The sequence below is a fragment of the Gymnoscopelus microlampas genome (assembly GCF_963454915.1).
Source record: "Gymnoscopelus microlampas genome assembly, chromosome: 8".
Taxonomy (NCBI): domain Eukaryota; kingdom Metazoa; phylum Chordata; class Actinopteri; order Myctophiformes; family Myctophidae; genus Gymnoscopelus; species Gymnoscopelus microlampas.
The window spans coordinates 13,350,540-13,368,215 of NC_139945.1; the positions used below are offsets into that span (position 1 = coordinate 13,350,540).

General features: G+C 42.6%; 1 protein-coding gene across 1 annotated transcript in view; it reads right to left on the reverse strand.

Moving 5' to 3' along the window:
- Positions 1 to 448: 448 nt before the first annotated feature.
- The window catches only part of yap1 (Yes1 associated transcriptional regulator), a 40,364-nt gene continuing 23,136 nt past the window's right edge, over positions 449 to 17,676 (reverse strand). Inside the window, exons 5-8 of the mRNA XM_084065569.1 lie at positions 13,375 to 13,541; positions 8,619 to 8,749; positions 5,182 to 5,294; positions 449 to 4,247 (exon numbers count right to left, since the gene is read on the reverse strand). Coding sequence (XP_083921695.1) covers positions 4,012 to 4,247; positions 5,182 to 5,294; positions 8,619 to 8,749; positions 13,375 to 13,541 — 647 coding nt within the window. The 3' untranslated portion in view covers positions 449 to 4,011. The remainder of the gene's footprint in view (positions 4,248 to 5,181; positions 5,295 to 8,618; positions 8,750 to 13,374; positions 13,542 to 17,676) is intronic.

A 17,676-nucleotide genomic window follows, 5' to 3' on the forward strand; every position in this document is an offset into this window, starting at 1 on the left:
ATTTTGGCAGGGTAAAAAAAAAGTAGTGTGGGAGGAGTAGCATTGGCCACCTCGAGCGGCCAAAAAGGGCGTTTTTACGTAGTTTTTGGCAAATTACGTCGCAATGGTAATGCGTAACGGCAAGAAACGTCCGAGCACACTATTCCCGGCCAAGCCGCACGTTTCTATATTGCCGGGGTAGTGTAAACCATGCGGCAGTTGTGGTCAGTTTTGCGGGAAGAATAAATATTTATTACTATTAATAAGTATGGCGGATTACAATAAGTGTTTTGCCATTATATGGCAGGCACTCTTAAAAAAGGAGTACAAATTCAGTGGTGTCTAGGTTGCATCAGATGTTTGCTTGGGTGTTGCTAGGGTGTAATAGGCAAAAAGAATGAAGGACGGACGGAATCCTACTGTGTGTGCGCACGCACGCATGCATAAATTATATACTTTACCAACAACATAGGAGAAGTATTACAACAAAGTATATACTTTATTTCAGGCCAATTTCATATGAAGAGAGATATAATGTAACAGAATGTATGGTTCTAAAACACATGCACATATATATCTATTAAAAAAAACAGATTACTGAATATAAATCATTTCATGTGCATTTAGAAAAAGATCTAAATACAGTCCTTTAACTTGTGTAATTAGTTCTACCTCTACAATGACAGTCAACTGTTTACTATTTTCTGACAATTACGCACTAACTAAGCATAAAAATCATGTTTCTGTGACAAAAAAGGCATCATTTACACAAAAGAAAAAAAAATCTGTAGCCGTGCAATACAAGCACTGTAGTGTACCAGTCTTTTAAAAATCATTTTTAGTTGCATTGTTCTCACCAACACTGTTTTTTCCATCTTATATCCACCATCAACAAACGACTCAATGAGCAAGAAAATCCTAACTAACTGGGAGCTCCTGAAACAGAAACAGTTTTCTCAAAAACAACAGTTTTCTTCCCCTCCAACCTAATATTGGTCTGTAGTTAATACTGGCAATTTTATGTATAGGCTGGGAATAGAGCCAATTTAGCAAACCGTAAGGCAATCCTCAACAAAGGACATGCATGGTGAAGGCAGATCTGCCCAAGATTACAGCAGTAATGCAAAATGTGTAGTCATGTAAACATAATAATCTGATCACTATGGGAGGAAAGGTCTATGCTGTTCTCTTCCATATTGTCGCTGTTGCTGAAGCAGTTCTTTACTCCAGGAGTATGTAAACATGGGGGTGCTGTGGAAGAATTCACTTTCCTTTCAACTAGAATCTCATACTCAACTCTCAGGGTTAAGCAAAATTTCTCTGTAGTACAATGGCGTCCCTCGCCAAAAAAGAACAGTTCCACAACCAACAACACGTTGTGGATCTGTTCTTTCTGGTAACCAACACCCTCATGTGATGGGATAAAAATTTTGCTTAGGCCACTCAATTAATCATAATCTTTTTCTAGGTACAGATTTTCTCTGTTATCTCGGCTATAACAACTCATTCAGACATTACCTCATTAACACACACACTGAAGGCCAACATCAATTTTCTCATTAGCTTATACATTTCTTTTTGTTTATACAGAGTTGATTACAAATCATACTATTTCTGAATCCATAAAAAGGGGGTGGGGGGGGGGGTACGGTGTTAGATTCACTACAAAAATATCTTTGGAATACAAAGTCACAACAGTCCCCAGCTAAAATCATTGGAACTGCACAATCTGAGTCACCGATGTCAGTCAAACCCTGGCAAATGTCTATGTTCACTATCGCTCTTTACCTGACAACCTGCTCAAACACATCTAAGACCACAGTCTACCAGAAGCCCTCATGTCAACCTAAAGGTGCTTTCACACCAGCTGCGATGCAATGTTTGAGCGACGCACATCAATGTTAAGTCGACGTAAAGAAATATTTCACTTCTCCACCCAGGGCGGCGCGAATGGCCCAAGCTGAAAAATATTCAACTCAAGTGATTTTCACCAAAACGAACAGAGTGACAGCCAGTGTGTGAGTGGGGAAATTATCACTTTAAGCTAAAATGTTGCGTTCCGCTGTGACTGTAACAGAGCAACACGTTTCCCCTTTGATTCAAGCGACGCGATAATTTTTCATTGCTTCCGGTGTGAATGCACCTCAACACTTTACCATGCCGGTTTCAAAAGCATAGGCAACCTCTAAGTTCCGCCATTTTATTTTTTTCAAACATTGTAACTGTAGAATTGTAATCAGATTATGTTATTGATCAAATAGCAACAGTTCATCTTAATAATCTATAGATGTCTTTTTTTCGTTAAATGTTGAAGAATATCTTAAAATTAGGAAAAATAAAATGCTGCATGTGACCAACAGCTGCACAATAGCATCGATACGAGCATATGATGCCAGAGATGCAGCATCAGCTAGCTGATTAAAATGACTCAATTGTTTTGTATCTTGGAAGATTCCGTATTAGTGAATGACATCAGCTGTAGTAATGCGGTGAAAGTTGACCCCGTTAGAAAAATCCATCTATTAACCACTTAAACCCTCTAGTCTTAGTTAAATGGACTTGAGTTCCGACCACTTTTTTCCATCTACACCAAGTCTCTTCGACAAAAATAGCCACTCTACAAGCTTGTATTTTTGGCTAATGTTCCCCCCGGAATATAGATGCTGGGGTTCAAGTGGTTAGGGAAATTAAAACAAAAGATAAGCACATAAAAGGCCATTTGATCTAAGCTATAATACATTATGTAATATCCTAAAATAAAAGATTACTAAAAAGTTAAAACCAAGAATGAATCATGAATTAGGCTTGAGTAAGACTGAGATAAAAAGAAGCTAGTGTTCAAAAAAATAATCCCTAAATCCCATAATACATTTATAAAATAGAGAAATATTGTTTTGATTACTGAACATTAGCGTAAATAACAGAATGTGGTTAATGTTCGGGAAAGGCAGCCTCTTGGATATTGCTCGTTGCTGCAACACAGAAACGTGGTAATTTGTTGTTTTGCTCGCAAAAAAAAGAAGAAAAATATTTAAAAAATACAATTGAAGGCACTTGATTTGACAACGGTTTAACTTAGACTTGCTGGCACAGCCAAGCAGCAATGTAGTAGTGTAGTCCCCCTCCCACCAGGCGCCATTAGTCCAAACCTTTCCACCCCACCAAAGACAACATGTCCAAACTAGGCCTCGTGTCACCTGTACTCCAAATCAGTACTGTTCTGTTCGCACCAGATACATCATTTTTGGTTCAGGCTCACAAAAAAACTTAAAATGAGTAAAAACAGTTCCTTTAATTAAAAAGAAGGCCAAGTATAAATGGTAGTTGAGCTGGAAGAAATAGTCTCAAACACAAGTAGCGTGGTTTCATGCTAGCTTGCAGTAAAATGAGGCACTAGGCGCTCACAGGCAGCTGTGGATGACGGCAGTCCTTTTTCTGACCAAGTATAGTACATACACTCCAGCCCAGCACGGCTATGAGGGTGGAACCAGGGAAAAGGTGCGACCCCCCCCCCCCCGCCCAATCCCAACCCCCACGCAGAGACGATCTGGATACACTGACAGAAAAAAATAATTCGGGGACCCTCGAGTTTAATTGCCTGTTCATGGGCCAGCCTTGAAAACACAGACAAAAAATACATGTGAAAAAAAAAAAACTACAAAAAATATAACAACGAAAATAACAGAATATCACTGCCTCAAACAGAGGTCGTCCTTGCGTGCCGAGACAGAGACAGGCGACCAGAGAGACTCGCTTTTTAGTGCAATGGTTCTCAAAGTGGGGTCCAGGGACCCCTCAGGGTTCCTTGAGGGGGGTTCCAAAATGGACCCTTACAGGTCTGCAACTCTGAGAGTCCATTAGGGTCCATTAGGTTCCGTTTATGTACACTCTCCGAGTTATGGGGTCCTTGATATTAAAAAAAAGTTTGAGAACCACTGCTTTAGTGTCTTGTCTCAGCAGTTCCGAGAGCGTTTGGGCGCAGGTGGTGGTTGTGGTGGTGGTAACTTTGACGCCCCCTTGCTGTGGACCCTTTTATAACCATGTGAGGAAGCTCTCCTTGTCGATCTTGGTTGCTGCCAGCACGGACTCCATGTCGTTGAGGATATCGGAGCTCAGGGCCTCCTGGAGGCTGGGCATCAGCTCCTCTCCTTCCACGGCCATGCTCTCGCTCTCCAGGGTGCCCAGGTCCACGTCGGTCCCCGGGATGGCATCCAGGTAGTCGGGGAAACGGCTGGGCTGCGTCACCATGGAGGCTGGAAGCGAGTCCCCTGTGTGACAAAAGGGAGTCCACGTTAAACCACTTTCAACCTGGCGTCCCTGATTTTCGGCACCTCGTTATAGGCTAGACATTTCAGAAAGTTCCAACAAATTTCAGATCGTCTATTGTCGTTGTTCATCCATGAAGTATACAGGGATTTTTTTGTGGTTAATATAACAGCCAGCACAAATTTCTTTTGCGCTAATTGCGGCCCTAAATGGCCGTAACCAGTACTTTCGTACAACCAAGTGAGTGGTTGTATGTAACAGCCTACTAGCTACTGTTGGGCTATATTACTTATTATAATCAGGACATTCATCTGCCAAATGTCAATATTCGACACACACACATGTGTGTAAATGTTCTCTGAACTATCTTTTTCACTATTCAACACTATGCCTCCATGTCATAACCTACATGGCTTTGTTCACTGAACTGCGCAAAGCAAGTGCAATACCATTGCAATGAGGTCGGCTGTTTGTCACTGTCAAACATTGTAATTCCCCCCGCCCTCTACAATAATGTATCCACCAGAGGGTGCTGATTTCTTAAAAACAACCTATACAGCTCAACTTTTATTTTATATTAATTTAACCCATGTAGGAACGCATCTACAAATATCTTCTAAATCCTAACTGGTTTCTGAAAAAACTATGTTGCTATAATATCAGTGGTGCTCAAACTTTTTCCTGTCAAGGACCACCCAAAATCATATGTATCCTCAACCCCCCTCTTCCCCCCCAGAAGCAAAAGACAGAAAGACAGACAGACAGACAGACAGAAAATGACACAGATGCGTTCCCGGATTGAGTGGGTTAAAAAAATATGAACCGAACATATATTGACACCTTGAGAGTGAATTCCTCATCCATACATACACACATACATATACATATACACACACACACACACACACATCCCGGGGTGATGGTTGTGAGGCTCACCGGTGTCCATCTCGTCCACGCTGTTGAGGAAGTCATCGGGGGTGCGAGGGACACTGTAGCTGCTCATGCTTAAACCGCTGTCTGTGCTCTCGTCTCTGGAGTGGTAGGTGCCGCTGGAAAAGGGGGGGAGATCATACACACAAAGATAAATAAACGGTATAAGCTCCAGTACAATGATTCTCCACCTTTGATATTGTCGCGGTCGGGCAGAAACCTCTTATTCCCATATTTTAACTTTCTGTGTTTTTTCTTTCGTAAAATAACGCCCAGCTTGATCAACAAAAGCATCAAAAGTAGCAGATCCACAAGCTCAAAACGCGGCGCGAAGCGACGCGTTTTGAGCTTGTAGATCTGCTACTTTAGCTATTTTTCAATTTGAATCCTTTGAACATATGAGGTTTCCACCCGACAGAGACGATATGCATTAGGCCACTGACCCCCCATTTGATTTAGATTTCTGGGACCCCAATCTACACTGCAATATCCTCAATTTAACCAAGAGAGTAAGTACAAATGGAACCAAATGGATCTGTTAAGGGTCACCAGACCCCACATTGAGAACCAGTGGGTTGTAGAGGTCCTAAGCTAAATAGCTAGGAATCAAATGGACCCTAATAGGTCTGTAACTCCGAGAGTGTACCAAATGGACCCCATTTTGGTTACATTTGGTACACTCTCAGCTAAACTGAAATGAAAACTGAACACTGATCATGTATTACAATAATCCCCCAGCAGAGCTTTAGATGACGATCACTTAGCTCTGCTCCCAAAATGAGCTCCTTTGATTTAATTAAAGCAATCTGACAGACCTAACCGTGTCTGAAAAACAACAGGAGCCCTTTCCCTGCCAATGCCCCCAGTTGGCCTTGAGCAATATATGGTGTGTGTGTGTGTGTGTGTGTGTGTGTGTGTGTGTGTGTGTGTGTGTGTGTGTGTGTGTGTGTGTGTGTGTGTGTGTGTGTGTGTGTGTGTGTGTGTGTGTGTGTGTGTGTGTGTGAATTTATATATCTTGTTACATTTCAAGGAATGGAGAATGACTCGGTTAAAGCAGAATTTCACTTTCTTAATTTCTAGGATACAGCATTTGAGTAGAAAAATATGGAAGAGTGTGAGAGAGAAGGACACAGAGAGAGAGAGAGCGAAAGAGAACGAGAGAGAGAGAGAGAGAGAGAGAGAGAGAGAGAGAGAGAGAGAGAGAGAGAGAGAGAGAGAGAGAGAGAGAGAGAGAGAGAGAGAGAGAGAGCGAGAGCGAGAGACAGATTTGACAAGCCTATACTAATTAGCAGAGAAAATATGTAGGCAGAATATGGTAGGGACAGGATGAATGAGGCTATTGTGAGAGTAGGGGAGTGGAAGGGGGTAGGGAGCGAGGGAACAAGGGAGGGAGGGAGGGAGTGAGGGAGATTAGATTGGCCGGTCTGCACCGACTGGACCACATGTTCTCACACGGCCTGTTTGCAGGTCATCTCTATCCTCGTTTCATCCCTTGCTGCGGCTGCAAGCTACGATCACTTTTTCCATTAAATCGACCAAACGAGAAGTGTGTCGTTTTTCGGTTTGTTTGATAACAAACCGTATTTCAAAAAATAAATACTAATTATGTGTTTGCACAATGGTGTTGTACAATGGTGTCATTGGTGGCATAAAAGTAGCGACATTTTTTACCCCCCTTGCCCCCCCCCCCCCCCCCCCCCCCTCTACAAAATCTCTTCGTCCCAGAATAGGGACACTAGGGTTCATGTTTATTGACATGTTAATAAAGCTGGGCCTTTAACTTATATTGTTAACTTAATCTGAAGACGAGTCAGTGGAACTCAAAAGGCGACACAACCTCAAATGATTCCCGTCAGCAATATCTAAAACAGGGGTCTTCAACGTTGTCAGGCCAAGGACCCCCTAGCTGAGAGAGAGATGAAGCAGGGACCCCCTCTATATTGTATAAAATTGTGTTTCAGATAAACGTTTGTTGCTTTTTTCCTCTACACCTATAACTCTTTGCCAAAAATAGCCAATCTACAAGCTCAAGCTTGTAGATCTGCTATTTTTGGCTAAAGTTCTCCTCAGAAAAGGTGATGCTAGGGTTCAAGTGGTTAAGGTAAAAAAAAATAATCATATCACACAAAGATTTGGCAGACGCCCTGTAGTAACTCTGAGGACCCCCTAGGGGTCCCGGACCCCCTGTTGAACACCCCTGATCTAAAAGAACATTCTTTAATATCTAAATGAATCGAATGACATAAATGTGATTTCACAACTTTGGCTCCAACGATTATGACAGCGCTTTAGAGCGGCTGCTCCCTGCACTACCGCAGCTGTACACCAGAGGTCGACATTGTGCAATCAAATCCAGTAGCGAGCTGCCTGGTTCCAATGAGTCACTGCCATGTGAAGAGGGTTAAAACCCCAGAGGGTTTTTTTTCTTCTTTTTTTTTTACAACTTGTGTAACACAGGCAGCTCACACTGGAAGCTCAACATAGAAACTTCCAGGTACACAGACTGAGAGAACACAGCCAGCCCAATAAGCTTAACTTGAACCAAAGACCTAGCCAGGAAGACTGATGTCATCTTCTATCAGTTGGTGGTAGACGTACCATAATATAAAAATAGTCTTTGTTTGTTTTTTATGCAAGCCCACACTCCAGGTCAAATTGGGCTGAAAACTTTCCATAGCCGTGTGTTATGATCCGGGGAAGGTCATCATGGCCAACTGAAATGTTTTATACTTTAATATTTAACTTTTTCGATCATTTTACACTGGATATCAGAGGTCAGAAAAGGGCTCTACATCTCAGAATTAAATATTGTACTTTTTCCTCGACTACAATTATTTACTTTGCAGATTTAGATTATTATTGCGAAACATACATTAGCCACTTAAGCCCTATGTTACATTTGGCGATTTGAAAATACCAGATCTACAAGCACACAACGCGTCGACGTATAGTGAGTTTGTAGATCTGCAAAAAAAAAAAGATTGGAGAAAAAAAATGGTACTTTTACTTATATTAGTATATTTTAAATACCAATACTTTTGTACTTTTACTGAAGTCAAATTTTTAATACAGGCCTTTTACTTGTAACAGTATTTTTCTATTGTGGTATTGCTACTTTTACTAAAGTCAACAATCTGATTTGTACTATCTGCCTATTTCACCCTCGCAACGCTGGGTACCTAGCTAGTTCCCAACACGAATCAACGCCTCAGACACCAATATACAAGGGCAAATTACACACCACCCATTTTCTTTCCATCTGCAGCCTGAATATTTTCTCTGGTAAATCTTGATAGAAATCATCTTCCGTCATTTTCCAAATATTTCTTTCCCACAAATATCTTGAGAAAGCGAGGTTCTACTTTGAGTCCTTTTTGATTAGTGATGCTCATGTGGTGTGTGTGTGTGCGTGTGCGCGTGCGCGTGCGTGTGCCCAAACCAACCTGTTGAGGAATGGGTCAGAGCTGTTGGCGGTCATGGTCCGTGCGTCCTGGCCCATGGGGGAGGACACTGGGTTAGCGGTACCACCGTCCTGCTCCATACTGGTGGGGAGCTGGTTCCGTAAAGCCAGTTCCTGCAAACCAAAACAAAAACAAACACAAACTGAGCGGAGCCATCATCGATCAAACGTCTAAATTGCAAGGTCTACCCTTAACTCTGACAGATTGGACCCGTCAGGGTCCATTTGGTTCCATTTCTATACTGTCAGAATTACACACTTGTAAGGGTCAATTTAGACCCCCCTAAAAAAAAAAGGAACCCAGAGAGTCCCTGGATTCCACTTTGAGAACCACTGGCGTAGCGGCCGAGATGCATTCCCTTTGACTATAGGTTAGAATCCTGACAGAGCCTAGTCTACTCCTCTCAAGAATCAACTTTATTGTCACATCACAGGTTCTACAGGTGTAAAAGAAGTGGGAGAAATGTGTTTTTTTGAGCAAGCTTCATCATATTTGTGAGGGGTGAGGGAGAATGAGAGCAGGGAGGAAAGTCCAACAGTAAAGAAGCATGTCAAAGAGAACAATGTGTTATGTGTATCTACTTAGCAGCAGATACAGTATGCACATGAGGTTAAACATAACATCCTCTCCTACGCTGTCTCCTGATCAGTTCTCGTTTCTTTCATTAATCCAACTGCCCCGTCCATAGGAGGGTTTTCTGCGTACAGTGGGGACCTCGTGTTTTTGTCTTTGTGATTGTTATGTTGTTTTTGTTGTTATTAACGAACAGACCTTGTGAAGACAATTTTCCCCTGTGGGAGAATAAACATTATTATTATTATTTGCCTGAATGGAGTGTATAAAGCCAGACAGATGCACCGTAATCTGCCATTCATTTTCTTTTTTGACGATATTGGCGTTTCACAAAATATCGGTTAAAAACATCGGTAACTGGTGGCCTAGGACCCTCCAAATTGGGATCGGACCCAAAAATAATAATAATCAGACATTGGGTCAGGCTTTAACGGAGAGACCTACAATTCAGGGTGGTCTGCTTGCAATGGACGTCTGTTAGCTCCTCAGAGACCACTTGTTAAGTATTGATCACTGACAAATGCCGAACGAACCTGCTGTCCTGTGACTTTCTCTCTTCTCGTGCTCTTGTTATGGTATAGAATGTTTCATTCAGGGATCACATACGCTCCGGGTCACCGTGTCCCCTTTCTCTCCCTCTACACCGAGTTTCCAATTACGTAACAGACCGACTACTGTTTGGAGAGATTTATTTTCCACACAGGCAGCAGCAGTGAGGGGATAAAGCTGAGGTCACACTTCAGACTGTTCTTTATGTCCTTTCGCCAGTGTACGTCCTTGAGGAGTAGGCCAAGTTAAAGACACTATAACTTCACGAGCCAAAGGCAACAACAACAACATGGGGAATACTTCATGCTGGTTTTTCTCCGTTTACTGGTGGTAAAAGAGGGAAGTGGACGCAGCGATCTCAGATAATCTTGGTTAATATCGGTTTGGCGGAGGGTGAAAAAGAAAATCAGGATTTTCCTTGTGTGAAGGTGTGTACTGTGTACATTTGACATGAACGGTTCATGTGAAGGTGTTTCCTGCTTGAGCAACAAGGCCTTATCCTCGCATCCCACGCATGCACATAAACAGTCTGGTTTTGATTAAGACATTGACTTTACAACCAGCCCTGTGTACTGTAAACATCCTTTATGGTTTTACGGCTCTATTTTTGCCTGACTGCCACTGGGCAGTTTGACAGATCTTAACCGGCTTTTGTCGCACTTTTTGGAACACACGTCTTCGGGTGTGTCGGGTATTAACGTAAGATTACGGTTCGCTTCCACTGCAAAGCATAACAGCCCACGCGGTTTCACAACCCTTCTAATGATTTAACCCAGAGATACTGTTCAGGATCAACTTTGCAAATGTGATACAACCTCATTGTTTCAAACGGCTCGGACTTTGGAGGCCGTTTGAATTAAAGTAGTGTTCGTTTTGTAACAGAATCGTCAGAAGTGCAACGCTTGTACACGTGCCATCCATTCCAAAGACATCGAATGTAGTTTATTGTCACATCTTCATGGTTCTCGTTCATTATGTCCTCTGGTCAACAGGCCAATTTGGATTATCTGAGGTTCAGCTCATTTCAGTTTAATAGTTTCATTAACCACTTGCAGTACAACTATAGGCTAGTTGAAGAGAGCCCCCCTGACGTCTATCCTAGGCACTCCCCACCCCTCTACACTAAGCATCCTTGCCGAAAATAGCCGATCTACAAACCGTCAACAATCGATCTACCCAATGTTCGCCCCCTCAGAACAGGGACGCTATAGGGTTCATGTGGGTAAAACAGACATAAATGCAGTGGGGACAGGCCTGGAAACTTTCTGTTATGGGTGACCTCTAAGCTACCCTGTCCCCAAGCTAATTAAGTCATCTATTGACTCATTTTATCTTTAATCAGTGCCTTTGGCCGTCATACCAGTTAATCATTCATGTCTTTAGACTGTATTGTATATGTAATTCAAATCCACACATGCTGTTGTCGGAAAGAACGCCTGAATAGCCGACTTTCTCAATAAAGACAATCTAACCACTTAAACAAACAGGGCTCTATACTAGCCCCCCCTCCTATTTCTACGCTAAATAGCCGATCTGCAAGCTCTGAAAGCTTACATATCTGCTATTTTGTACGAAAAACCATTAAATAGGGCTTAACCACTTGAACCCCCAGAACCCTATTAGGGGGTGGCATTAGTCAAAAATAGCAGTTCTACAAGCTCACGCGCTACGATGTGTTGTGAGCTTGTAGATCGGCTACTTTTGACAAAGAGATTTGGTGTAGAGGGAAAAAAGCTGTCCCTGTACAGAGCCAACTCGGGTCCAGTTTAATCAATCTAGAGGGTGGTTAAGTGGTTAATCAGACTAATCAATATTTTAGTTTATAAAACAAATCAATTAGACATTTTTTCACGTCGATCCATTGACATAATAATAATACAAATTATAACAATAGAATAGTCGATAGTTGCAGCCCTACTTCCTACACAGGGAACTTTCCAACAGCCTGCAGTGAATGGCATGGTAAACAAAGCCAGCGGAAACCCTCATTCATAATCAGAAAGTGCTGTTTTCTGCTGCACTGACACGGCCTTGAGTAAACGGCCTAACTGGGCTCCACCACCCAGCGTGGGCGGCTCTGCTCTGTGTGTGACACATCGCTGTCAGGAAGCAATCAAGTGACCACACTATGACTCACTGCAAGTTTCACTGCAGCGCAAGCCCTGACAAAATAAAAGCCCTCGTCAAGAGCAGCCAAAACACTGAGCAGTGGTTAACAAAATAAAAGCCCTTGCTCAAGAGCAGATTTTCTTTTCTTCCAGAAAGTTGGTGTTCAAGTTAAACATTTGCGCACCTCTGAAGTGTATTCTGTTTTTTCAGCAATTTCAATAATAATAATAATAATAAAGTCCCCGCTCCTTTGGGGTGTTTTTCTCACGTTACACTTGCACACACATGAAATTTGTCCTCTGCATTTACCCACCCTAACTAGTAGGAGCACTGAGTGCCATTGATACAGCACATTTAACCATTTACAAGACAACAATAACTGAATTCATAATTCACACCTTGCTGACCATGAAAATAACAATTCAATTCAATTCTATTCAAGGTTTCCCCAACAGTACAAACCCTGAATATTATCTGTAATATTAGCTTTAACAATTTATATAGTAAATAATTGGTCTTGTGACGTATTGTGGTATTCCTAAATGGTCTGGGTTCATTACACGCTGAAGCTCCGGCAGATTCAAGGATTTCCAGCACTCGTACAAATCCTGGTTAGAATGGATAGTTTGGGGGTTGTTGTTTTTGAGTTCTGGCCTTGATATCGCAAATCCTGCGGTTCTGGTCAAATAGTTGAAAGCAGTTTTAAAAATCGGCCCCAAAATGTTACTCAGAAATGTCCTCTGGAAGCTTTACAGCATTTTGTTGCAATGCTAATGGAAACAAATGAGGTAAAACTGTAAGTGAGAAATGGGTCAGCTATAGCCAGTTTCTGTTTTTTTGTTAGATACCGGCTAAAACGCTAGCTGACCCATTTCTCAGTAACTGTTTGACCACAACCTTGGGTTTTAACAAGAGCTTGTGACTAAATAATAACTACACTGGATCCATCGGAACCCCCCTCCCCCCCCCATTTCCCGAAAAGTAACCGTATTGGACCCACAAGGTTTCCGCCCCGAAAAGCGCATATTATGTCCATAATGACTTGGCTCTAGTCGATACCTATATGTATTATAACCACTTAAACCCCATATGGGTAACCGGAGTCCCTCAAGGCTCAATACTAGTGTATTTTCTGTCATTGCGGGGTTCTCGCTGAAAATAGCTACGTTCAGTGAAAACTTTCCAAACACTGATGCTGGGGTTTAACCCATTAAGACCTGAGGCCGCATCAAAAAAAAAATCTAAATCCTAACAATTTTTCGGAAAAAAATATAAAAATATATTTTTCACGATTTTACAAAAATAGCAGATCTACAAGCTCGTAGCGCGGCACTCGGTGCCGCGCTACGAGCTTGTAGATCTGCTATTTTTGAATAGCCAAAGACATCTAAAGTGACACAGATGCGTTCCAGGTATCAATGGGTTTAAGTGGTTAATGGCTGATGATGATGGCGGGGGCCGGGGGTGGGGCTAGTCTAGTATTGCTAAAGGTCTGGTGGCTCCTGACCTGGGGTCTCTGGCGGAGCAGCTCCTGTTGCTTCAGTCTCAGCCGTTCCTTCTCCATCTGCTGCAGCCGGAGCTGGCTGTTGCCCCCCAGGACCGCACTGTGGGCGGGTGGCGGCCCCCCATGCAGCTTCACCGGGGCACTCTGGGAGATCCTCTGCTGGTTCAGGGCTGTAAGGAAGAGGATAAAAAAAGAGGGAAGATAAGGATGAGATAAAAAGATCAGTGGATGGAAGAAGTACTCAGGTTCTTTTAAGTTAGATATATTATCTCCACGTTTTAACTTTGTGTGTTTTCTTTGTAAATGAACGCCCTACTTGAACATACAACAGCGTCACACGAAAGCATCGAAAGTAGCAGATCCACAAGCTCGAAACGCGGCGCGTTTGGAGCATATGAGGTTTCCACCCGAAAGAGAAGATATAAAAACAAAAGTACAAGAGTATAAAATATACTTACAGTACCAAAATAAAAGTATAATAGCAGCTGATGTACAAGCTCACAACGTGTCGCATCACAGTGCATTCTGAGCTTGTAGATCAGCTATTTTGAATAAACCAAGTATGGCATAATAGGGCTCAAGTGGTTAATCTATGTTTTGTAATAATAATTGCTTAAGTAACTTAAGCTGTCAAACGATTGTAGTGTAGGAAAAGTACAATATTCGCCTCTGAGATGTAGTGGAGTAGAAAAATAAAGTGTTTAAAAATGTGGCATTTTTACTCAATTAAAAACATTAAGGACCTGGAACGCATCTGTGTCATTTTAGATTTCTTTGGCTATTCAAAAATAGCAGATCTACAAGCTCATAGCGCGGCACCGAGTGCCGCTAGAACTTCAAAATTGCACAAGTACAGTACGGTAGATGTAATTAGTTACTTTCCAGTGTGAAACACAGGATGGGTACAGGTAAGAGTAGAGAGACGAGAGCAAGATTAAACATATATAATAAATGGCCTGTCATATCAAAAATATTGATTAGACATAGTTTGGGATAGCGTGGTTATGTATGAATTTCATTTACACAGGTTTCCAATGAGTGTTTTTTTTAATCATGTGGCAGTGTGAAAGCCGTTTACAAGGTTTTTTCAACCCGTCACTTTTTAATACGTCGGCACAACAATATAGTTGCATAATAAAAAAGGTTACAAATCAAAATATCAGCTGCCATCAGCAGCTTGAATCCGAAATTGCTAAATCTTTCCTATCTACCTAAAGAAACAACAACAAGCAGCATATTGGTCAGGCTCTGACGTAAAAAGTTGACGACAAAACTTGATTAGTCCCTGTAGGGAAATTTCATAAAGAGCATCATCCAGTATAGCCAGGAGTCAAATATAGAATATCCTGATGCGTAGTCTGACACAGTCGACATGACTGCTCCATCTGCAGCATTTAGTCTGACACGAAGCACATAAAGAGCAGAGCCAGTGTAGCAGGAACTCCCGATGGAGGGTTTCCGCCAAGTCTCGAAGAACAATTAATTCCTGTAAGACCTGATTCCCTCCCACTCGCTGACTGAGACAGGCTTTGTTAGGAGGGTTTTTTTTTTGGTACATTGCATCAGTCATGAGTGATCCTCATTGAGCGGTTTTTGTTTCCCTCAAAACAAGTAACAGATTATCCCTGCAGATTTGACTGACCGGCCATGACCTGACGTTTTCTGTTTGCATGCATCGTTAATCAACACAAACACAAATAAAAGCCTGAGATATACTTGGTTGTGCATCGAAAATAGCCGACTAAGCTCAGTGCGGAGTGCAGCACGACGTGTCGCGAGTTTGTAGATCGTCTATTTTCGGCGCAAGACAACAGTATAAAATCAGGCTCGGCTCGGAGTCGTGTGTGCTTTCCTTTAGCCCTGCCGAGTGCAATGAATCAATTCCCTAGTCCCTACGCCCTGTGGGTGACAAACAACAACAACAGGGGTTTACCATGTAAACACGGCGTTCGCTATTGTCTTTACTTTTCCAAAGCACTCGCTCAGCCAAGGTGAGCACATTAAGGGCTATTGAGTCAAGTACTGCAAAACAAATTCATGAGTTCAGAATACCTGATCACTCCCTGAAAGATCTTTTGTTATTCCGTAGCCCACGGGGCTACGGGGGAGGGGGGGGGGGCGTTGAGGGGTGGGGTCTAATAAAGATCAGTGAAAAACAACACGTAATTGTGGCAATCAATGCAAAGTAGGCCAAGCCGTTTTGTTTTTTATCACCGTAAGCAGCGCAGGAGAAGAAGCTAAAGGAGCTCAAACCCACAAGGGTATTTTGCAGTCGTCGAACCAATGAGGAGCGCTGTTTAGTGTTTACTTATAAGGCCCGAGGCAGCCGGTCGAAAACAAAGCCATCGACGGGCCGGGGCCACAATTTTCATGTGGTGCTGCTTTTCTGTCTACAGTGTCCCCCCCTCCCCGTCGCCCCTCCTCCACCATAGCCCCCAAAACCACCACTCCCCCCCCCTCCCCTTGCCCCCGTCCCGGTTCTCTCTCTCATCTCCATTCAATCACTGTCTGTTTACACTATCTGTGTTACTGAATGGGCCCTGGGCTCAGGGCTCTCCCTGGGAAGCTCTGGGGGCCCGCCCTGCCTGCCTGCCCTGGCTCCCCCCCCCGATTGTCCACAACACACACAGCCACACGCACACGTTTGCATTAGTATCCTTCTATCCTTGCAAAAACGTCAACATTTTAGGACGACAATTTTATAAATGGTAATTTTCAACCCTAACTGCTATTTGTGACAACGGCACGCAACAAAGTATAGATCAGACATAACTCCTACCCTAAACCTAACCTCTAATCCTAACCTGAATCTTTTCTTGATTGTAAGCCCAACTCTAACAATCATTTTACCCGTAAAACAACGATTTGTCTTGTGTGAACCAGGAAAATTGTCCTCACAATATCCATTTCTCACATTCTACCATACTTGTGGGGACATTTGATCCTCACAAGTATAGCAACAGACACACACACACACACACACACACACACACACACACACACACACACACACACACACACACACACACACACACACACACACACACACACACACACACACACACACACACACACACACACACACACACACACACACACACACACACACACCACTTCTCATGTCCCCCTCACATCAACTGAAGCAGTGCGTTACATCTCTTATCTCCGTCAGATACAGGGCCCTTGTCGGCCCTGATTGCTCTCACCATCAGGGCACCATTAGCCGTTCCCAGCCCAGGCAGAGCACATGGGGGGGGGGGGGGGGGGCAGTGGCAGTTGGCAGTCCGTCAAAGTTGAGACGGACACTTTACAGAATCCTACATCAGAGGGTCAGAAATGTACTGCAGAATAGCAATGTGTCATTGCACTTCAAAGCCTGATTTATGTTGTGCACCGGCGTTACATGCATAGCGATGTGTTTGCGAGCTTGTAGATCTGCTCTTTTCAGGGTGCGCCACCGGCGTACAACAGAGTATAAATTAAGCTGTACCTGTAAGTCAGCGATCATTTGTTTGGGTCTGCCACTGAGAGCGCAAGGTCGGAGTGAGCGGCATGGACCTAAGCCGACCAACAACCGGGAGAGATCGAGGAATCAAACCTATCATATATCATACCCAGCGTCTGTGTACAAATAAATATAGTAGTATACCATGCATCAATCTAAATAACATTGATTGATTGATTGTAATTTGCAAACTCACAGAAACATTTTACACAAGGCAGATGCAAAAACAAAAGATGCATACATTTAACATAATATTACCATTACATAAGCACTAATCCAATATCAGTAGATACAAAGAAGGTGTGCAAAGCACATGACTCGCGTTTCTGCGTACAGAAACTGAAACACACAAAACATGTCTTACTTGGATGAATTAAACCTTTATGAGGAAGAGTTTCTGAATCCAGGTTATTATAGTTTAAAATTATTATTATTTTATTTGACTTCATGTTTATCAATTTCTGCAATTTTTGCTATTTATAAAGAAGAATATTGGATACTGACAAAGAATGACACGAAGGCCATTTTCTCTGATTTGTGTTAGTTTCAGTTAGTTTTGTTAACACACCATACAGTTTCAGTTAGTTCTAGTTTTTTATTTCAGTAAACTGAAATGTGTGGGGGGTATTTTCTTCCCCCAATTTTTGTTTTCATTATTTTATTTTTTTGTTAACTATAATAACCCCGTTGTGGATAAGAGAGAAGCAGAGGTTCAGTTCAGGGTCATGGTGATAGCACAGAGGCAGGTGGGAGTTAGGACCACGCGGAGCTGAGGGGAGGGCAGGGGGGATGACGTGTAG